General features: G+C 35.9%; 2 protein-coding genes, 1 long non-coding RNA gene and 1 pseudogene across 23 annotated transcripts in view; 2 read left to right on the top strand and 2 right to left on the bottom strand.

Moving 5' to 3' along the window:
• The window catches only part of ARHGAP28 (Rho GTPase activating protein 28), a 257,341-nt gene that overhangs the window by 141,535 nt on the left and 92,705 nt on the right, over positions 1–23,101 (top strand). For all 20 annotated transcript variants that reach the window (XM_077900033.1, XM_077900028.1, XM_077900031.1 and 17 more), the window contains one exon: positions 20,695–20,897. In XM_077900033.1, the coding sequence (XP_077756159.1) occupies positions 20,729–20,897 (169 nt within the window). In that variant the 5' untranslated portion in view covers positions 20,695–20,728. The remainder of the gene's footprint in view (positions 1–20,694; positions 20,898–23,101) is intronic.
• On the bottom strand, positions 1,320–23,008 carry LOC144315470 (uncharacterized). Of its 2 annotated transcripts, XR_013381173.1 has the most exons (4): positions 22,870–23,008; positions 21,663–21,733; positions 9,292–9,422; positions 1,320–2,496 (listed from the first exon to the last, which is right to left on the bottom strand). It is a non-coding gene; the product is annotated as an uncharacterized LOC144315470 (long non-coding RNA). The 2 variants fall into 2 exon arrangements; XR_013381172.1 differs by lacking the exon at positions 1,320–2,496 and having other exon boundaries at positions 9,269–9,422.
• Positions 5,028–5,642, bottom strand: LOC144315107 (mitochondrial calcium uniporter regulator 1-like). The gene has a single exon (XM_077899698.1). The coding sequence runs from the start codon at positions 5,625–5,627 to the stop codon at positions 5,061–5,063; it is 567 nt and encodes a 188-aa protein (XP_077755824.1). The 5' UTR covers positions 5,628–5,642; the 3' UTR covers positions 5,028–5,060.
• Positions 6,609–6,726, top strand: LOC144316631 (small nucleolar RNA U3; annotated as a pseudogene).

The raw sequence follows: 23,101 nt of genomic DNA, 5'->3' as shown, positions 1-23,101 counted from the left end.
CTCTCTCTGTCTCTATGAATAAAGTCTTTGAAAAAATTATAAGGATTGATGGTTAAAGAGGATTCTGAAACTAAGCAAAGAAGTACTGGTTGTAAAGGTTTACTGAGAATCCAACAGAGTGGTCTTGCTAGAAGACAGATTTGTGTTTCTTACAAATAGGTGACTCACAAATAAATGGCACTCCGGTTACTTAGGATAGGCATGGGGGGGTGGTATTTGTAAAAATACACATACTCAGGTCTCTCCCCAAATCTGAATTGAAATTTTGTGAGTAGGGCCTGATTACATGCATTTTATAAAGTTCTTTAAGAAATTTTTCACAGAGTAAAATTATGAACCACTGGACTAACGTTTTGAGAAGGAAGAATCATCAACTCAGTCAAATATAAAAGAAAGTACTAGTCTAATTTGACTAGAAAAGTATCCATGGTGTTTGGCCACTTGAAGAATATTCCTGGATCCTGAATTTTCTTGTTGCTGCAATACTAGAGTCACATTTTGCAAAGTTTCTTTAAAATTTATTAATATGTTAATATAATAAGCATCCATTGAGTGAATAAATCATCTTAAAATGAAAGATTTTGAAGGTGTTTAATAACTATTTGGGTAGATTAGAGAGAAGAAAAAATTTGAGGGAAGGCAGAAGTACCGTTTTTGAACCATCTGATTATCATGTTATTCCTCAAAAGTGGAAATGGTCCTATCCTCCATTCCTTTGTAAAGTCTATTCTCTTCATTCATTAAGTATTTTCTACGGGTTTGCTATGCAGCAGCCCTTTAATAACTGTCTGTTAAGTACATACAAATATACTTTCAAGTACAACAGAACTTATGAATCCCTGTTTATTATATTTGGAAGTGCAGAGGTGTGTAGGAGAGGCTCAGGAAGCTTTCACTTACCATTGTTCTGGAGTTTTTGACACTACAGATCTATTTTTTCCTGTTACAATATATTTTTATGCCTTCTTTTGAGAAATATATAGTGTTGCTTTTTTTTCTGTTGAGGATAATAAAACCAATAAAATCATTTGTGAAAGAGCACATTTCTCAAAAGCTACTCAGTAGCCATTGCTAATATCCACAACTTTGCCCATAATTCTTAATTTTTCTTAATGAATTAATATATATATTCACTTTTACCAAAATTTTAAGAAAGCTGTTAGTTGTTGTTGTTAAAGATGTGATTTTAAAATTTTGACTGAAAAAAAATAAAATAAAATTTTGACTGACATTTTCCTAGAATTTTATAATGGAAATAAATGGGAAACTATGAGTCATTACTAGTAAAACTCAAGGTTGGTGAATATAGTTGTACAAATTGTTTATTGAATAATGCCAAGGAGTCAGGGTGGGGCGGAGGTTCAGCTTTGCTCCATTAGGCAAACCACAGTTTTTCAGAGAAGATAGACTTCATTGAATCATAAAAGTTCTATATAGGCTGACAGGAACCTTGGTAGAATTTCATTTTTTAATCTACTGAAATGCAGATATTCTATTAAGCAGAATCTGGTACTTTTTGCTTTAAAGAAGGAACTTTTACATGGAAAATGAAAGTAAAAATGAGAATTCTTGCCCATTCATCAAAATCCAAAGTGTCAACTTCTTTTTTAAATAAATGAAAGTAAATACAATGAAATGCAAAACCTAAATCTTTTATGTTGTTTGTATTTCTTCCTTACAAGGACAAAAGCTCACCAGTTTTGTGCACAACAGAGTCTATTTCAGGAAATTACTGATCATCATAATTAATCCCAGCTATTGGTAAAGAAAGAAGATAAGGTTACTGGAAAGGAATGGATAGAGAGCCTTAGAAGGAACACTTCGTGGTTGGGTTACTCCTAGGAAAAGAAAAAAGCTTCCTCTAAGATGATAGAAAAGAAATTACTCTCCATTTCCCATGACATAAACTATTGATCGGGGATTTATAGTTGCCTGTCTGCTGCTTAGAGATTAGGTACTGAAGTACGAAGTACTAAAGCCATTCATCTTGAATGTGGTGGAGCTTCAGAGGCATAGGTAACAAGAGCCCCTACCACATGAGGTGTTAACCATTATGAAATTAGTTATTTGATTTTCTTTGGATGAAACTTTGAGCTCTTTTTTTCCCAAAGTTCACATTAACATGGGCATTCAGGGTACTGGTTGGTGCTTTTCCCTGTCATTTTGTGAGCGAGACTTTGAGGACCTTAATTCTGACAGTTGTTTTTATGGCATTTTTAGAACATGTAAAGTGCTATGACTGTTGGCTCTTAGTGGTTTACTGAAGGAACTTATCTGATGATGAACAATATAATGACTAAATTGGAGAGGATGAGGTAGAGAACCAATTGAAAATAAAATACCGGGATCCCTGGGTGGTGCAGTGGTTTGGCGCCTGCCTTTGGCCCAAGGCGCGATCCTGGAGATCTGGGATCGAATCCCACGTCGGGCTCCCAGTGCATGGAGCCTGCTTCTCCCTCTGCCTGTGTCTCTGCCTCTCCCTCTCTCTCTGTGTGACTATCATAAATAATTAAAAAAAATTAAAAAAAAAGAAAAGAAAATACCTTTAGCTGGATAATGATGATGGTAATTACCAGTAGCAACAATAATAAAAATGTGATTTTAGAATTTATTATCTTAACTTGGCTGTAATACTTGGGAAATGTCTCCACATGCCACAAGGAAAATTGGATAAAATGGAATTCAGCTTCTACTTCCTTGAATGGTTTCAAATAAAAAGCATGAATTATTAACATTGTTTTAAGAAATTCTAATACATTCTAATACACCAGCCAATGGATAAATTAAGGATATGATTAATGTTTAATAGTGCTAATATATTCCTTTTAGGTCAAATATATCACAATTGTTTTTAATGTGTGGTATTTGTATTTTATAGCCAGTGTATATGGTGTGTTATGTTCCACTTGCCAGTTTTATTAGTTTACTTTCAGATTTTTAGAGGATTTTATATTAAGAATTTTTTTTTTTTATCTCGTGGGGCACTCTTGCATAGAACTCTTTTTGTTCATTAATGAAAACTTTGACTAGTGACAGAATTTCCAATGTATTTTATGATAAAAATATGATCCACTTGATTATCATTTGCATTTTAAGAAATACATTAAGGGAAAAAGAGAGAATAATCTCTAATGTAGAAGTATGAAGCTTTTTGTTTTGTTTTTTTTTTGTTTGTTTGTTTTTGTTTTTTTTTAGTGAGTGAGTGACGAATGTAAAATGTAATTGGATCAGGAGTCTGGTGACTAGGGGGAAACAAACATAGAATTAGATATCAGGAGATTAAATTTGTAGTTCTAGTCCTCAGTAGTTAGCTGTGTGCTCTTGGATGAGTTACTTAATTTCTCTGAGCTTCATTTTTCTCATCTGTAAAATGTGATTTTTTGGGAATTTCTCAAATTTCCTCTCAGCACCCTAGTTCTAGGATCCTCTGTTTCATTGGAAACACTACTTATGGCTTTCCAATTTAAAGTTGTTTGTACAGAAGTTAGGAGCAACCATCTTAAAGTTAGCCAATGAAAACAAATGGAACATAAAACCATTATTGCTCAAGGGGATCCCATAGAACTAAAACCATCATGGAATAAGTCTGAGCATGGAAAATGTATTGTGAAAGAAGAGAACCAAGGGATAGTTATTCATCCAAATGGCCAACTCATTCCTGCCAAAATTTAATAAGTTGGGTTTATATTTCACCTTGGATTTTTACTGAATAGTTTAAAGATGAGCTGATGCTATTGCCTCATGAGGAAAAAGGCCAGAGGAAAACCTTAACAGGATGGACTATAGAGCTGTTTAAAACCCATACACATGAGAATGACAATCCATGTGAGAATGACTGTGTGGGGTTCCAGGCAGAGCCACTGCCTGATTATCCCTTTGATCTTGTTTGTGATTCTGTCCTACTGTTGAATTTTTGGACCTGAAGAAGGACAATAGACAAAAGAAATTGAAAAATAGTTTAGGATGCAGTAATAGCATTTTCACATTTTGTGGCTGACCATTTAATGACTAGGTAATAACAATAAATAGAGACCAGAGAGGTGGAGGGAAAGAGGTTACATGGTTGCATTCCAGCAAATCATCACAGCACCACAGAGGCAGACTTTGGGATGACACCAAATTGGTGGACTCATCTCGTGAGTTACTTTGAAAGTTACACATAGTAATACTGGCCATGGCAAGCCTTTCAAAACCACAGAATAAAAATATACACTGAAATTTGGTAATAATCGATTACTGATCAATAGAGAGAATGTATAACTTACTTTTGAACTAAAAAGACAATCTTTAAGAAATTATTTATCTAGATTTCTTGGAGAAGAGTAATTTTAGAAGCACAAAACATAGATTGCCAAGACTCTTCTAATGACATGTATCACTGAATAGATACAGTATGGAATTCTATTAAAGAGCGAGGGAAAGTTGCTTTTTGCTTACATACTTTTTTATAGATTTTTTCTCCCGGGTATCTCATAATTGAATAATAAATATGAGCTTCTAAGCAATGATTAGGTGTTACCAAACTAGTTTTTCACTAATAATTTTAACTTCTCTTTGAGGATAATGTGATAAGTCACTTGTGGGATTGACTGAGCTTCATCAAAATCAATGTCTACATCAAACTCATAAATTGTATATTGGTTTTAAAATAGAACATAAAACATTCATACTTGGTGATTTCCTTTGCCTTAAAAACAGACATTTTAGCCTGTCACCTGTTTAGAGGATTATTAGTCAAACAAGACTATTCACATCTGTAACTGTTATTCTTTTTTTTTTTTTTTGTAAGATTTTATTTATTTATTCATGAGAGACATATAGAGAGAGGCAGAGACATAGGCAGAGGGAGAAGCAGGCTCCCCGCTGAGCAGGGAGCCTGATGCGGGACTTGATCCTGGGACCCCGGGTTGAGGACATGAGCCAAAGACAGACACTCAACCACTGAACCACCCAGGCATCCCTTTTTAGAAGTTTGCTTCATTCCTTCCTTCCGTCCTTCTTTCCTTTTTTCCTTCTCCTTCCTGTGATTTTTTTTTCTTCTCTTTAAAAAAGACACTTTATTATATCCACAGGCAGTAAAATCCCAGAGCTACTGTTAGGCACGTGAATACAGACCCTGCTAAATATTTAATGTTATCAAGCTTGTGTGACTCCAGCATGGTTTTGAGGCCAGCAACCTCAGTGTCTATCTTCCTGTCTGTCTGGGTGACAGCCCGATCTTGCTGGGCATGCAATGCCATCATTTCTGTCCTCATTTCCAGCAGCTTCCTTTCATTCAACGAGTACAATTCCTTCACTCTGCTCTTTTCTAGATTGAAATCTAACTTGGTATCTGTTCGGACTTTGATCACTTCATCCATTATTTGTTGTTTTAATCGATGTAGTTCCACGTTTATCTTCTCATTTTCTGCTCTGAGGGCTGAAAATTCGCTCTTCTCCAAAATAATCATATCTTTTTTCACATTAGCAATCTGAGACATTATTTGCTGAACAGTGACCTCCTGTTGCATTTTGGTGACCACATCCTCGTAGACGATATCCATGTTGGCATCCGTGATCTTGACCAATGCAGAGACAGTGATTTCATCTTTACTTTTTCTTTTCTTCCATATGAAAACATTTACCATGTCACTTAATATATTTAAATTATACTGGTGAACAATATATGACCCATTTTGTCATGTAAACTGTAGTCTAAGTTCTTTGGTTCCTTTTTATATTTATCTTAGATCACTTTCAGGTTTTAATGCATATCACGTAGTTCTCATTAACATCTACATGTCAGGAACAAGTACCTTGCACTTATGGTCCAGGTAAACTTGGCTTAAAATTCCAGTTGCAACATAAGTCTAATATAATTCCTGAACAAAGTCTGCATATCCTAGGAACTTTAGTTTTCACTACTTGTTTCTGGCTCAGTCTTTTTATTTATTTTTTTTAAAATTTTTTAAAATTTTTATTTATTTATGATAGTCAGAGAGAGAGAGAGAGAGGCAGAGACACAGGCAGAGGGAGAAGCAGGCTCCATGCACCGGGAGCCCGACGTGGGATTCGATCCCGGGTCTCCAGGATCGCGCCCTGGGCCAAAGGCAGGCGCTAAACCGCTGCGCCACCCAGGGATCCCTGGCTCAGTCTTTTTAGAGAACAGATATATATATTGAAATATCATGAAGTTGTTAGTTGTTGTTGGGTTTGTTTGTTTGTTTGTTTTGTTTCCTGATACCCATCCTTGTGTTGTAGATTTCAATCTCAAGCGAGAGATATTCTACTTCCATATTCCAGGCCTCCAGATCAGTCTAGCCCTGCTCAAACGTATACATAAATATAGTACAATCCTGGAAATGCATTTTCTCTTCCTTGTTTTTCTTAATAACATTTTCTTTTCTATGGCTGACTTTATGGTCTGCACATGGCATTGTAGAGGCCCAGGGCAGGCTGCCCAAAGATAGGCCCCTTTTGCAGGAAATGCTCCTGTAACTGTTATTCTTTCTTTAAAGCAGCCAATAGCTTTCCATAGGAATGTCTTTCTATCCACAGCCCTTCTTGGAAATTTAAATCTTTTTTGATTTCTTAAAACTTATTTGAAATCCCTAAGTGGTTTTTTTTAAAAGACTATACTTTCAGGGATCATTCTATAGTTTGTTACTAAAAGATTTTTTTAAGTGCAGTTTTAGGTTCAAAGCAAAATTAAGGGGAAGAGCCAGAGACTTCCCATATACCTCCTGACCCACACATGCACAGCCTCCCCTATTACTAACATCCCCTATAGAGTGGTGCATTTGTTACATTGATGACCCTACACTGGCCCATTGTAATCAACCAAAAGTCGATAGTTTACAATAGAGTTCATTATTGGTATTGTGTATTCTGTGGGTTTGGACAAATGTGTAATGACCTGTATTCATCATTAAAGTATCATACAGAATATTTTCACTGCATTCAATATCCTCTGCTCCATGTGTTCATCCCTCCTCCTCCTCCTCCCAACTCCTCCTTGACAACCACTGATCTTTTTACTGTCTCCATAATTTTGCCTCTTCCAGAATGTCATATTGTTGGAATTATGTGGTATGTAGCTTTTTCAGATTGTCTTCTTCCACTTATGATTATACATTGAAGGTTCCCCTATGTCTTTTCATGATTTGATACCTCATTTCTTTTTAGTACTGAATAATATTCCATTATTGGGATGTACCACATTTATCCATTCACCTACTAAGGAACATCTGCATTGTTTCCAAGTTTTGGCAATTATAAATAAAGCTGCTATAGATATCCACATGCGGGTTTTTGTGTAGATGTAAGTTTTCAATTGCTTTGGCTAAATATGAGGAGAGTGATTGCTGTATTGTATGGTTAAGAGTACATGTAGTTTTCTAAGAAATTGCCAAACTGTCTTCCAAAGCAACTGTTCTTTTTTGAATTTTTACCAGCAGTGAATGAAAATTCTTGCTCCACATACCAAGATTTGGTGTTGTCTGTGTCAAAGCACTTTTAATTATCAAAATTTTAAAAAGTAAATTTTCTCATGTAATTTGGTTATTGATGCGAAGTTCATATAATGTAAAATTTACTCTTTTAAAAGTAAAGATTATATACTCTTTTAAAGTATATAGTTCAAAAAAATATACAGTTCAGTGGTTCTAGTATAGTCACAAAGTTGTGATACCATCACTACTACTTCCAGAGCGTTTTCATCATGCCACAAAGAAACACCATACCCCTTAGCAGTCACTCTCTAGTTCCCCCTTCCCTCAACCAATGTAGGGGAAATTTAAGAAACATTATATTTTGATTTTGTCAAGTGTATGTTTATATTCCCCATGTAAGTAGTGTGGTTTAGTGGCCTTGATAAAGCAGTAGACAGAACATGGTATAAATTAGTTTCAAGGTCAAGCATGTGGAGTTGACTTCTTTTATAGCTACAAATACAGAAAAACATGCTGTTCCCCCCCCCCCCCCAAAAAAAACCATTCTGTCATTCTTTACTGAAGAAGAGCTTATCCCATTTGAGCCTCTGCCTTTGTTAATTCATGGGGTTCATGTTTAATGGTGGGACGTTCTTTCCAGGTTGCAGCTTTTCCTCTTCTTAGCCCAGTGTTTTTACTTAGAGGTGATATATACATGCATAAGAATTTAATAGCTGATAGGAACTTCAGTTAATTAGAAAAAATTCCAGCTTTCAAAACCATTTCAAATATCCCCTGATGAGTGACTGAGATTTGTTTGCTGTTTTAAGGCTCCACCTAATCTACAAACATATTTTTTGATATTTTTTTTCTGAAATATCAACAAAGAGGTTCAGGCAGACCTGTTTACCTTTTGTTGGAATAGTTTCCTTAGCTTTCTCCTTGTTTCCCAAAGAGGGGTGAGGCGGGCCAGGAGAGGAACAGAAAACCAGGATTGTAGGAGGAGAATGAAGGATGCCAGGTGATAATGAAAGTCACTGAGCCTGAGAAAGAGAGCGGGAACCTGCTCTGTGTTCTTGCTTCTATTACTCTGAAACTATAGCTTCCCTTTATCATCATTGCCTTTCAAGTGCTTTTTGCAAAACATCCAAGTTGAGCTTGTTTATAAGCATGTTACAATCCAAAGATTTCTGAGAAGCCTGAGCATAAAAACAAGGGATTTGTCTTCTTTCTTTATCTAAATGGCCTCCTGAGGGAGCTCAGAGGGTAAACAGCTGCATTACTGAGACTGTGCCTAGGGTCTGTCCCACAAAGTGAGCAGTTTCACTTGCAAGAGCCTTGCTGCAAAAGCTCACTTGAGGTCAGGATCCAAGATGATTTCTCTAGATGGCCATGTTGTGCTGCTATTGGCATCATTCAAAGACAATGACAATGGAAAATTCAATCCTTCTCTTCTTTCAGAAAGAGGAGGTGGGAAATTTTGATTTGTGTGTATTCTTCCTAATACCCTTGGAATGTATTTGACTTGAAAACAACATGAATATAGTCATTCCCTGTATATTTAGACAGGGATATCTTCAGCAAGAAGGATGTTTAACCTTATAGTATACTGATCAAGTCCAGACCAAGACATGAGATTAGGTGCATAATTTGGTAGCTCTTAAAATTGAAGATTACATTAGAAACACCTTCTTTTATGAGGCTGACTGTGTATTCTCACTTGAATAATTCCCTTAGTGGAGTGGAGAAGGTGTCTAATCTCACCTACTCTAAATGAGTTATTAAAGTACTCCTTCCAGTTAATATCATTTGGGAATCATCTGGGCTGCAAGTAATAATAATGACAACAAAGATTAGAATTGTTTTTAAAATTTGTTCTCACATTTCTAGAAGTCCAGAGATAGACAGCATCTGATGTTATTTCTGAGATTCAATAACGTCAAGGCTGATCACTGCAGTTTTCTTGGCTTTTCTCTCATCATTGCGAAGTGGCTGCTGAAGCATCCATCTCGTCTACATTCCAAGAAGGGAGAAAGAGGAAAAGAAAGTGATAACAAAAGATTAGGATAACAAAAGTTTCAGGATAACAAAAGATCTCTCTGAAACTATGGGAAAGAATTTTTCTGTTGTGACTTTGGCTGGAAATGTGTCAGATGGCCATTTGTGGCCTAAGGGAGTTGAGGAAACAAGGCTCGGGAATGGGGTTGGGTCAGAGAGGAGTTTTAATAAATTCAGTTTTATTTATGTTAATCATATTTCTAGTGATATTTTAGCGCCCCTATGATATTTTAGCACCACACTATAGCCTAACTCTAAATCTAGTTATGGTCATGCTAAAAAAATTAAATTATAGTCATCAGTTAACACATGGGTTTACTATGTGCCATGCATTTCACATATATTAACTCAATCCTTATAATAACTCCAGGGCATATATATGTTTAATATTCCCATTTTACAGATTAGGCAGTGGGGAACAGAGGTTCAGTAGCTTGCACTGAAGATCATAGATCCAGAAAGTGTCAGAGCCCACATTGAAACCTGGCCCAGCCGGCTTCACAGTTTTTCTCAAAATCATGACATTATATTTCTTCTCTGGATATGTATAGCTATACACAGATACACTAATACCTGAGGGGGCTTTTGAAATTAAGAAAGATTACTGTAGAGAAAGCATCTGGACAGGATTGAAAAGGTTTGAATTTATATTCTGGCTCCACTGTCACTAGTCATTCATTCTGCAAATATTTCTGAGTTCCTGTTATTGGCCAGATACTGAGTAAATGAGACAGACATGGTTCCTCTATATTCTACTGGGGAAAATCATTCCCCCCAAAATGAAGTAAGTTAGTAGAGGAAGTGTAAGTTGTTGATGGATGAGAAGAAAAAAATGCAGAAAGCTGAGATGATGGATAACTGGAGGAATGCTAATTTAGGATGGCTAGAAAAAGATCCCCCGAGGAGATGACATTTACCTTGGGAGCTGAATGATGAGAAGCATCTTGGCATGGGAATAGTAGGAGAAAGTTCCAGGCAGAAAAATCAGTAAGGGAAAATTTCTTGAGGGAAGAAACAGCTTGGATTTTTAGAGAAACTGAGAAAAGATTAGCATGTCTAGTGCTAATGCCAGGGAGAGTGTTATAAGGTGTGACTGCAGAAGCAGTTTGAGGACAGAATATGCTGGGCCATGAAGTCCTAGAAGAGCCTTTGCATTTTATTGTAATTGCAGTGGGAAGTTATATTTCTCCACTTTGCTGTCAGTAACTGTTTTCTTCACTGTATAATTCTTGCTTTGGCTGCTTTATGGAATTAATATAAGGAACAAATGATGCAATGTGTATGATAGTAAATTGTTATATATTAAATTCTTTTTTTTTAAATTTTTATTTATTTATGATAGTCACAGAGAGAGAGAGAGAGAGAGGCAGAGACATAGGCAGAGGGAGAAGCAGGCTCCATGCACCGGGAGCCTGATGTGGGATTCGATCCCGGGTCTCCAGGATCGTGCCCTGGGCCAAAGGCACACGCCAAACCGCTGCGCCACCCAGGGATCCCCTATATATTAAATTCTTTACAAGATGTCTCTTGTAGAGGGCCCATAGAATATTTCTTAGCATGACTTTTAAAAATATTCTGTGGCATATACTCAGAAAAATTGAACTTGGGTTATACAAAGTTAGAAGTTCATTAGCAAATACAGCATTAAAAGAAATCTGGTATGTTTACAATGTTCTGTGGGAGTTCCACTTCCAGTTAGGACATAGACTATATGGTGATGGACTGTCTTTCCCACTGTAACAACTAGAGAAGAAAGGATAAATGTAAACATCATATGTTTTAAAAACTAGTGGAGAGCTATGGTCACAATATCTAAAGGAGATAAATCTCAGGGAGGGCAGAGCTCCTCCTAGGTGATAGAGCCCAGCTGTCATTTCCCTCCCTGGGCATGTTTCTTCCCCTGAGTCTTTGACCTCACGGGAAGATGATCACACCTGGTTGATCCTCTACTGGGTCCTCTACTGGGGCAAGGAGATACCAAGACAGCTGTTAATGACTGTCTGCACTGGCACAGCAAATTGGTATCAGTTGAAACTCCGTATAAAAAGGACCTTCACACCTGATAATCCTCTCCCTTAGGATTTTTGCTAAGAGCCTAATGACACAGGAGGCTGGGGGTTAGGCTCTAAATCAGAGTGAGAGTTCTTAGTTCCATGGTGTTTATCCTAAAGCTGGGGGGGGGGTGGAAACCTGTAAAGATACAAGACATTTAAAGCATTTGGAACCAGAGGTAACCTAAAACTAATTAAAGTTGCAATACAACCCAGGCCCAGTTCAACTCCTAATTGGAATGAAGCGTCTTACTCTAATTATCAGACAGAAGAAAAGGCTTATCCTTCTGGGGGAAATTACTATTGACTCCAGTTTCCTAGAGTTCTTTTAAAAACAATGTTATACAACAAAAAGTTAAAAGATTAGTAAAAGAAAAGGAAAATGTGACCCATAAACAATTGACTAGTATTTGATTACTATAGTAGGCATATTGATGGCACAGATTTTAGCATTAAGGGACAAGAACTTTTAAATAACAATGATAATTGTTAGAGAAATCAGAGGAACAGTTGCATAAAATGGATAAAAGATAAATAATGTCAACAGAGAAATAGAATCTCTAAAAATAACTAATTTGACATGTGTATATGAAAAAACCACAGTATCAAATTGAAGCATTCTGGATGGATTTAACAGCAGACTAGATGCATAGAAGAAAAGAAAATTGAACATGAAGACAAGGTAGTAGAAATTCAACTGAAGCATAGAAGGAGTTGGGGAGGAAAGCAAAGTAGGCCATTTGATATTGTCCCAAATGGCCAACATTTATGTTATTGGAGTTCAAGGAGAAGAGAGAAAGAACGGGACAAAAGAAATAGTTGAAGAAAAAATGGGTAATAGTTCAAAATTGATGAAAGACATTGACCCACAGATTTAAGAGACTCAGTAAACCACAATCAGAATAAAATCAAAATCACAGTGGAGGCATTTCATGATTAAACTGTTAAAAGAGAAAAGGAAAACCTATGAAAAACATCGATAACATTCTATATTTAGAAGAATCTCCATAAGAATTATAATTAACTTCTTATCAGATTTGAGTCCAGAAGACAATGGAATGACATCTATAAAAGGTTTTGAAAACAATAATAACAACTGCTAGCCTAGAATTCTTTGTTCAGTAAACAAATTCACCAAACTGTAAAGGAGTTAAAGATATATTCAGAAAGAAATCTAAAGGAGTTTGTTGGCAGGACATCCACAGTACAACAAAAACTAAGGAAAAAAAGAGGAAATGCCAAATGAAGTTCTCAAAGCTGATAGCAAATGATCTATTATGGGTACAGGGACATGCAGGAAGAAATAAAAGAACACCATAAAGGATAATATAAAAGACTACTTACTTAATTTTTAAAAAGATCATTGCCTTTTTAAAAGTTAGTTGACAGATGGAGGTTAATTTTACTCTTGTAAGGTATTTACATTGGTCTGAAGTTGTAATATAATTATTCATGGTAGACAATAATAAGTTCTAGATCTCCAATAATCATTACCACATAATACAAGTTATTTCTAGAAAGATAATGGAGGGGAAGATGGAATAATAAAATCTTTTGTTAATGCCACTTTGAATGTATGGAAATTGGCATGCACTTAAAATCTAATTTGAAACCTAATGGTGTTTTCCCAATAAAAGTTACTGTGTAATACAATTGCATTCTGTTTGTGTTTGTGTGTGTGTGTGTGTGTGTGTGTGTGTGTAATGTTTTCCTGGTATTGTTTTGGAATCAAACAGCTTCAGAAGGTTAAGCTCTATTTATCCTAATATGGTGAGGTATGAAGCTACAGATTAAGGCTCATCAAAGTGTTGGATGAGCCTGCGGTTCAGTTATGTAATATTTTAAGACTGGAAGGTCATGGCCCTTGCTCTACCCTGGGTTAAAAGGGGAGATATTTGGATCCCTAACTAAAAAAAAGAGAACTCTTATAAATGTGCTTGTCCCAAAAATACTGTCTGACTTCTTTGCCAAAAAAAATAGTTGATCACTGCAATTATAGAATTCTTTGGGTGGATTATCTCAGAATGAACCAATGTATCACTCATGTTCATGACTTATATTTTGCATCTGTTTTCCTTTCCCCAGCAGAATGTTATGATGAATCTCTTCTCTTGAAATTCCACCAGTGTAACCTTTGCATGAGTAAGGAACTGTGTGCTATAACTAAAATGATCATTATTAGCTCTAAATATGTACAAATTTCCCACTTCTTCAGACATTTCCAGTGCTTAGATATATGTCTACTTGTTTACTTAATTTCTAAGATAAATTATGCTATTCCAAGTAGTTATTGAAGTGGCATTTCTGTATTGGCATGGAAAAGATATCTATGATGTGGTTTTGAGTTGGGAAAACAAAACAACTTATAAAAAAATATTGATGCAACACAGATGGAGGAGAATACCTTAACTTTCCACTTTATAAATTGTATATTATTTAAACTTGGTCCATGTCTGCCATTGATACTGTAAATTTTCCACAAGTCAGACATACTCATTTTTAAAAGAAATAAACCTAATAAACATCCAGAACTAGAGAAAGCTTGGGGCATCTGTGTATTTTTTCTGAATATGGTATATGAAGGGTAGTAGACTGTGAGAACAGTGGTAACGATTATAGCTTATAAGTAGATGTTTCTGTACTAGAGTTGTGCAAATTTGTTAGTGGCTTTCAGTATTGGTCTTATTGCAAAAGGGCAGAGTCTTTAAAGCCTAAAAATAATAAAAGAGACAATAGCCATTATGATACCTGCATCAATTTCATGTGTGCTAAAACCACTAGAATCTGTCTTGTCAAGCTGTAAAGAATTCAGTGGAAAACTCTTAACACCCAATTATCAAACAAAGCTGCTTACAGTTATTTTTATCATATGGCACAGTGTAAGAAAATTAAAGTGAATAGTTCATATTTTTGTGAAATGCTTTGAGTTTTAAAAATAAATTAGGTAACTCACTGCCAGTTGATGTTCCAAACTAGCATTATTTAACAATATGGTAGTGTTAGGATCAGTGATAAAATTCCAGAAATTTCTGCTAAGAGCGATTTAGAAATCTAGGATTCCTATAAATATAGACAGTATGAATACACAGATTTGTTTTCTTATTCCCTTCTCTGTTTGCTCATGCACTTTGGTGTTCTTTGCATATGCTGTAGGGCATGACTAAATTTGATAGCAGTCTACTGCTGCTCTGTATATAAAAATGAAACTGTCCTAAGTGAGTCATAATGCCACAGTTGGACATTTCTATGTCATTGCTCTGGTTGTCTCTTTCCATCTTGGAGTTCTTGTTTGGGCTGTACTGCAGCTCAGACTGCACGTTGGTTAAAAGGTAATCTCAGCCTTCGTTCAACTCCACCTGAACCCAAGGATAAGGAGGCATGTTCTTGGAACTCTTTGAAAGAAGTTGCATACCCAGTTCAAACTGGAAAATTAAAAATAAAAAAATAACATAAGAGCAAGAACAGAAGATCATACTGCATAAAGTAGTTCAGTTATTCATGGTTAGGGACCAAAGTGGTCTTGTTAATCAAACATTGTTCCTAGAAAAAAATGATATTTGTAAATCCTATGTCTTGGAAATCAAAAATTTTTTAAAAGATTTATTTATTTATTTATTTATTTATTTATTTATTTATTTATTTATTCATGATAGAGAGAGAGGCAGAGACACAGGCAGAGGGAGAAGCAGGCTCCGTGCCGGGAGCCCGACGCGGGACTTGATCCCGGGACCCCAGGACTGCGCCCTGGGCCAAAGGCAGGCGCTAAACTTCTGAGCCACCCAGGGATCCCCGGAAATCAAATATTTTTTAAATTTTTTCAGTTTTATTGAGATATTTGACATATAACATTGTGTTAAATTTAAGATGCATGACATGCTGATTTGATACATGTATATATTGCAAAATGATTACCACAACAGTAAGATCCCTTAACACATCACCACTTCACATAAAAATATTTTATTTTTATGCAAATCCTCAAAATTTCTCAGAATTCCAACATTTTGGCCTCTATTTTCCCCATTATGTCTCTTGCTTTTTAAACTAACATTTGTTGACTATTCTATTCTAAATACATATGCATGCTAATTTATTTAGTCTTTGCAGCAGTTCCATGAGAAAGTGCCCCTTGAAGCTGCTCCATGCTCTGCTTAGTTGTGTGTCTTCAGGATTAGCAGTGGATCTATTGTGGCCCTCCCAAAAAACAGGAGCCTGCAGTGCCCATCTGGCGGTTGGACCCTACCCGTAGTGTTGATCCAATTTTCCCTGAACTGACTATGGATCTCTGTATCTGAGTTAGTGCCCCCTTCCTCATCCTAATGTAGGGTCTTTCTATTTAATGTCACAGATTATTTCCTCACACTATCTCATTATTTCAGCAGCCAACTTTTTAAAAATGTATTTTTCAATTTTTTTAAAGTATGCTCCATGCCCAGTGGTGGAGCCCAGTGCAGGGCTCAAACTCATGATCCTGAGATCAAGACCTGAACTGAAATCAAGAGTCAGCTACTCAACTGACTGTGCCACCCAGACCCCCAATTTTTATGTCAATTTTTAAAAATTCTGATAAAATAGGGGCACTTGGGTGGCTCAGTTGGTCAAGTATCTTAACTCTTGGTTTCAGCTCAGTTCATGATCTCAGGGTCATGAGATAGAGCCCCGTATTGGGCTCCATGCTCAGCAAGGAGTCTGCTTGATATTTTCTCTCCCTCTCCTTCCCCTGTGCCCCTCCCTCTGTGCATGCATGCTCTCTCTCTTTCTCAAATAAATAAATAAATAAATAAATAAATAAAATCTTTTAAAAATTCTGATAAAATACACATAAAATAAAATTTACTGTCTCAACCATTTTTTTTAAGCAACAGCTCAGTTATATCAAGTACATTCACATTATTGTAACTCCTCTCTCCAGAACTGGTTTTCTTTTGTAAAACTGAAACTCTAAACTGATTAAACAAAAACTTCCCATTCCCTCATCCCCACAACCGCAGCAACCTCCACTCTACTTTTTGTCTATAATTTTGACTTCTCTATGTATCTCTTATATGTGGAATCATATAGTATTTGTCCTGTGACTGGGTTATTTCACTTAACATAATATCTTCAAGGTTCATTCATGTTGTAGCACATGTCAGAATTTCTTTCCCTTTTAAGGCTGAATAATATTTTATTGTATGTCTGGACCACTTTTACTTATCCATCCATCTGTCAGTGGGCACTTCAGTTGCTTCTACCTTATGGCTTTTGGGAATAACACTGCTATTAAACACAGTGTACAGATATCTCTTCAAGACTCTGTTTCAATTCTTTGAGTATATATACCCAAAAGTGAAATCACTGAATCAAATGGTTATTTTATGTATAGTTGTTTGGGGAACTACCATACTGTTTTCCACAGAGACTGCACAATTTACAGGGGTTCTATTTTCTTCACATTCTTGCCACCACTTGTTTTGTTTTTTTGATAGTAGCCATCCTGGTGGGTGTGAGCAGCCAACTTTTTACACCTTCTCTGTAATCATCTTAGATACTTTATAGATGGTACCTTTTACTATATATACTACTAGTTGAAGTATAGCTGTCATACAGTATTACATGAGTTTCAGGTATCCATCATAATGATTTGACATTTATATGTTTATAACATTTATAAAATACTCCCCATGATACGTGTATGTCACCATGTAACATTATTAGAATATTATTGACTATATTCTCCATGCTGTACTTTTCATCATCATGACTTACAACTGGAATTTTGTACCTCTTAATCTCTTTTATCTATTTCACCCATGGCTCTACTCCCATCCCCTCTGGCACTTCTCTGTATTTCAGAGTCTGGTTTTTGGTTAGTTGTTCATTTGTTTTGTTTTGTTTTTTATATTCTGTATATAAGTGAAATCATACAGTATTTGTCTTTTTCTGACTTATTTCACTTAGCATAATACACTCTAGGTGCTTTTGCATTGCCAAAAAGCCACGACTTTATCCTTTTTTTTTAAGTCTGAGTAATATTCCATATTTCACATTCTTTATCCATTCATCTATCAGTGGACACTTAGGTTACTTCCATATATTGGCTATTATAAATCATGCTGCAGTAAATATAGAGGTGCACATATCTTTTCAAATTAGTTTTTTAATTTTCTTCAGGTAAATACCTAGAAGTATAATTACTGGATTGTATGGTATTCCTTTTGTAAATTTTTGAAGACCCTTCATACTCTTCTCTGTAGTGGCTTCACCAATGTACATTCTCACCAATAGTATGCAGGGGTTCCCTCTTGCGCATTCTTGCCAACACTTGTTATTTCTTGTCTTTTTGATACTAGCTATTCCAACTGCTGTGAGGTGTATCTCATTGGGGTTTTGATTTGCATTTCCCTGATGATTAATGATGTTGAGCATCTTTTTATGTGTCCACTGGCCACATTTTAGGTCTTCTTGGAAAAGTATCTATTTAGGTCCTCTGGCTATTTTTATTTGGATTTTTTTTTTTTTTTGGTGTTAAGTTCTAATGAGTTTTTATATATTCTGGATATTAACCTCTTGTGTAGCAACACCCCAGCAGACTCTAAGCCCAAGGGTGGGTGATGGTCTAGCAAGGCTGAAGAAATTAGCCAGATACAGGGGTCAAGTCATAGGTTTAGTGGGGGAACTTACATTCAGGATGTCCAGAAGCAGCCAACTGGACAAAGCATCCACTTCTGGAATCTACATGCAGTAAGCTTTTATAGTTTAGCAACTAGCCTAGCAACTGTCTATAGCCCTTCTTTTCCTTTGCACAGCCAATGTTTGAAGGAGATCAAGTCCTGCCATCCAGACATTCTTTGTTACAAGGGAGATGGTCTGGGTTAGCTACACCTGGAGCCTCTAACCTTGATCACTGCTACCCATTATGTTTGATGAGAATATAGAAGGAGGACAATATTGCTACATTCTTAAGATACTGATTAACAGGGACATTTAGGGTATGCTTTCACAAACCAGCCTTCCAGTATGTACTATATACTCCTTACCAGTATATCATTTGTAAATATCTTTTCCCATTCAGTAGGTTGCCTTTATGTTTTGTCGTTTCCTTTGCTGTCCTGAACTTTTTAGTTTGATGGAGTCCCGATTGTTTATTTTTGCTTTTGTTGCTGTTGCCTGAGGGGCCACATCTGAAAAAATACTAATCAGACCAATGTCCCTGAGGTTACTGCCTATATTTTCTTTTAAGAGTTCAACGGGGGCAGCCCCGGTGGCCCAGCGGTTTAGCGCCGCCTACAGCCCAGGGTGTGATCCTGGAGACCCGGGATCGAGTCCCACATCGGGCTCCCTGCATGGAGCCTGCTTCTCTCTGCCTGTGTCTCTGCCTCTCTTTCGCTCTCTCTGAATAAATAAATAAATCTTTAAAAAAAAAAGAGTTTTATGGTATCAGGTCTTACATTTAAGTCTTTAATCCATTATGAGTTTATTTTTGCCTCTTGGTATATGAAGATGATTCACGTTCATTCTTATGCATATACCTGTTCAGTTTTCCCAACACGATTTAATGAAGAAACTGTCTTTTCCCCATTTTATGTTCTTCTCTTCTTTGTCATAGATTAATTGACCATAAAAGTGTGGGCTTATTTCTGGGTTCTCTCTTCTGTTCCATTGATCTGTGTGTCTTGTTGTGGCAGTATCATACTGTTTTGATTACTACAGCTTTGTAATATAGTTTGAAATCTGTGATGGTGATACCTCCAACTTATTCTTGTTCAAGATTGCTTTGTCTCTTTGGGATCTTTTGTGGTTCCGTAAAAATTTTAGGATTAATTGTTTTAGTTTTATGAAAAATACTATTATTTTGATTGGGATTGAATTTGTAGACTGCTTGGCTAGTATAAATATTTTAACAATACTAACTCTTCCAATTCATGAGCATGATACATGTTTCCATTTATGTGTGTAATCTTCAACTTCTCTCATCAGTGTCTTATAGTTTTCAGAGTACAGGTCATTCACCTCTTTGGTTAAATTTATTTCTAAGTCTTTTATTCTTTTTGATGCAGTTGTAAATAGGATTGTTTTCTTAATTTCTCTTTCTGCTAGTTCATTAGTAGTGTATAGAAATACTACAGATTTCAGTGTATTAATTTTGTATCCTGCAGCTTTATTGAATTCATGGATTCATTTTAAAATTTTAGCAGCATTTTTAGTGTTTTCTATGTATAGTATCATGTCATCTGCAATACTGACAGTTTTACTTCTTCCTTACCAAGTTGGAAGCCTCTTATATCTTTTTCTTATCTGATTGTTGTGGCTACGACTTTCAGGACTATATTGAATAAAAGTGTGAGAGTGGAGGGATGCCTGGGTGGCTCAGTGATTGAGCATCTGCCTTTGGTTCAGGTCATGATTCTGGGGTCCTGGGATCAAGTCCCACATCAGGCTCCTCTCAGGGAGCCAGCTTCTCCCTCTGCCTATGTGTCTGCCTCTCTCTGTGTGTCTCTCATGAATAAATAAATAAAATTTTTTAAAAAAATGTGAGAGTAGACATCTTGTTTGTTCCTGATTTTAGAGGAAAAGTTTTCAGCCGTTTATAAAACTTTGAATATGATGTGCTAGCTGTGGCTTTGTCATGTTGAGATATGTTTCTTCTGTCCTCACTTTATTAAGAGGTTTTATCATGAATGGGTATTGAATTTTGTTAAATGCTTTTTCTGCATCTTTTGAGATGATCATATGGTTTATATCCTTTCTTTTGTTAATGTGATATATCGTGTCATTGAGTTGTAGATATTGAGCCATCCTTGCGTCCCTGGAATAAGTCCCTCTTGGTGGTGAATGATTCTTTTTAACATATTATTGAATTCAATTTGCTAATGGTTTGAGGATTTTTGCCTCTGTGTTCATCGGAGAGACTGGCTTGAATTATGTGTTTCAGCTAATACAAGCAACTTCACATTTTATGAGTGTATGAAAATTATAAAAAGTATTTTCATGGTGATTCCTACATAACCACAAAGCCATTATGAATTATAGAGAAAAAAAAAGAGGAACCACCACTGAATGGAAATTATTCTCTCAAACCCCTCTCTGTCACACTTAACTCCGTTTCTCCATTGATTTTAAACCTAAATTTTACTTTGTGATTTATAACATAAGAGACTGATTTTTTTTATTAATAACAGATATTCTTTCTGCAGAAAATCTATTCCTCGCTGCCGAAGAATTAACAGGATGCTCTCCAATGAATCCCTACATTCTCCCGCATTTACCCGCTCCAACTCACAAGCCTCCATAGACAGCACCTCCATGGAGGATTTCCTGCGGGAGATAGAAAGCATTAAAGAGAACAGCATGGGAGGACAGGAAGAGCAGATACCAGCTGAGGTCAAGCCTGTGGATGGTAAGGTGCTGGATCTGTCATCCCATGTGTTTACTGTCTTTCTTTGTATGCTCTCTCTTGTCCTGTTTGTAGGTAGACCTCATTCCAATAGTAGTTTAACAAGTGAAATCAGTAGAATTTGGCATATCAGCTACCAACTCTCACTGATTTATATCTACTGGATTGGCTCATGATGGCTTCTATATATAGTGATATGACCTAAGAAGGAGAACTGTCAAAACCCAAATTGATTTCTTACATATCACTACATAGGGATGCTGTGCCTATCATTGATATGATTCATTATCATCTAACAGACTGAGTATTCTAATTTTGATGGCTTTTACGTTTGTATTCTTGACTATTACTTCCAAAAAGAGAGAGAGAAAGAGGGGAAAAGAAATAGAGAAAGAGGGAAAAAATGCCAGTACAATTTTGAAGGAAAAAATTTTGATTTTGAGACATTTACTAGTGTTAATCTATTTAGGGGATGGGTTACCTTGTATTTCTGAAAATAAAAACCATTGTAAAATACACTAATTTTCAGTGAAACTAAACACACAAGACTAAGAACTAAAAAAAAAAAAAAGTTAATTCACTTACTCTTTTTAAAAAGAGCTAAATTACTTCCCTTGGATTAAAAGTATAGGTCATCTCCAGTTGCAACCCGTCAGCAAGTAAATATGTAAAATATCCAAGAAAGACTGAAAGTAGTTCAATAATAAGTATTTACCTGAGAATGTTTTCATTAGCCAATGATTAAGTTGGCTAAGGTAGACAACCTACCAAGATAAACTGAAACTTTAAAGAAGTTTTCATTCTTCATTCCATCTTCTGTAAGTCTATCCTTCTTTGGTCTGAAAAATAATAATTTAGATACACCACAATTAGTATATTTTACAAGCCATTAGAAATAGAAAGTTCTACTACATATTGAATGAGAATCTATTAAAGGGATCTATCTCTATCTATGAAGTGTATTCTTATTCCTCTAACTTACATAGGAGGATATATGAAGGAAAATACCTGTCATTCTTCATCCTTTTCTCTTACTTGCTAGCTAGCAGGCTAGCTATATTAGAAAACATGGGTTCATACTGATAACCCTCCATTCCACCCCACCACAACTAGGTTTGTTGTTGCTGTCTTTTTTTCTTATATTTATAACTATTTTCCCCAATAATCAGAATCCTAGCTTTTACTATCATTTATTTTAAGTCTAGAGTACACAGAAAATATTTTTAGATTGGTTAACCTAAACTTCCACAAAAAGCATAGCTACTAACCAGAATTTAAATAGATTTTTTTTCCTTAGAACTGTAGGCATAGAACTTTAAGTGTACAATTCAGTGAGGTTTGACAAATGCTAATAATTTTGTAACTTCATAGTAATCAAGGGGGATAGCATTTTAGTCAACTCAGAAAATGTCTTCATGCTTTTTCCCTTGTCACTCCCATGACTCCCTGTCTCTGGCCAAAAGCAACCATGGTTCTGATGTTCTTGTGTCATAGATTAGTTTTTGATTTAGCTTCTTTCACTGAACATAGTGTTTTTAAGATTCATCTGGTATATCAGTAGTTCCTCTCCTTTTATTATTGGGTAGTTGGTATTAGTTTACTAGGGCTGCTATAACAAAATGCTCCAAAATCCAGTGGCTTAAAATAGCAGAAATTTATTTTCTTACAGTTGCGGAGACTAGAAGTCAAAGTGTCAGCAACCTTTTTGAAGATTTAGGGCACAATTTGGTCCGTGCCTTTCTCTTGAGCTTCTGGTATTGCCCTTAATTGTTGCTGTTCCTTGACTTGTAGGCAACACATGCCACTCTCTGCCTCTATGTCCTGTAGCCTACTCCTTGTATTTTTGTCTTTCTCCTCCCCTTTTTATAAAGATACCCCTTATATTGGATTAAGGGCTCACTCTTCTCCAGTATGCCCTCATCTCCATTTATATCTTAATTACCTCTGCTAAAACCCTGTTTTCAAATAAGCTTACATTCACAGGTATTGGTGGTTAAGACTTCACTCTATCTTCTTGGGGGTCCCAATTCAACCTAGAACAGCAGAATTCTATCGTATGAATGTGCCACAATTTATCTGTTTAACTGTTAATGGACTTGCCAGTTGTTTGCAGTTTGGGCAAACAAAAAATGAAATGAAAATAAGGTTGCTGTAGATAATCTTGTAAAAGTCTGGAGATATTTATATCTCTTGAGTATATATTTTTT

The sequence above is a fragment of the Canis aureus genome, chromosome 6 (assembly GCF_053574225.1).
Source record: "Canis aureus isolate CA01 chromosome 6, VMU_Caureus_v.1.0, whole genome shotgun sequence".
Lineage (NCBI taxonomy): Eukaryota > Metazoa > Chordata > Mammalia > Carnivora > Canidae > Canis > Canis aureus.
Note: the sequence above shows the minus strand (reverse complement) of the source record. Positions and strands in the feature narration are given on the sequence as shown.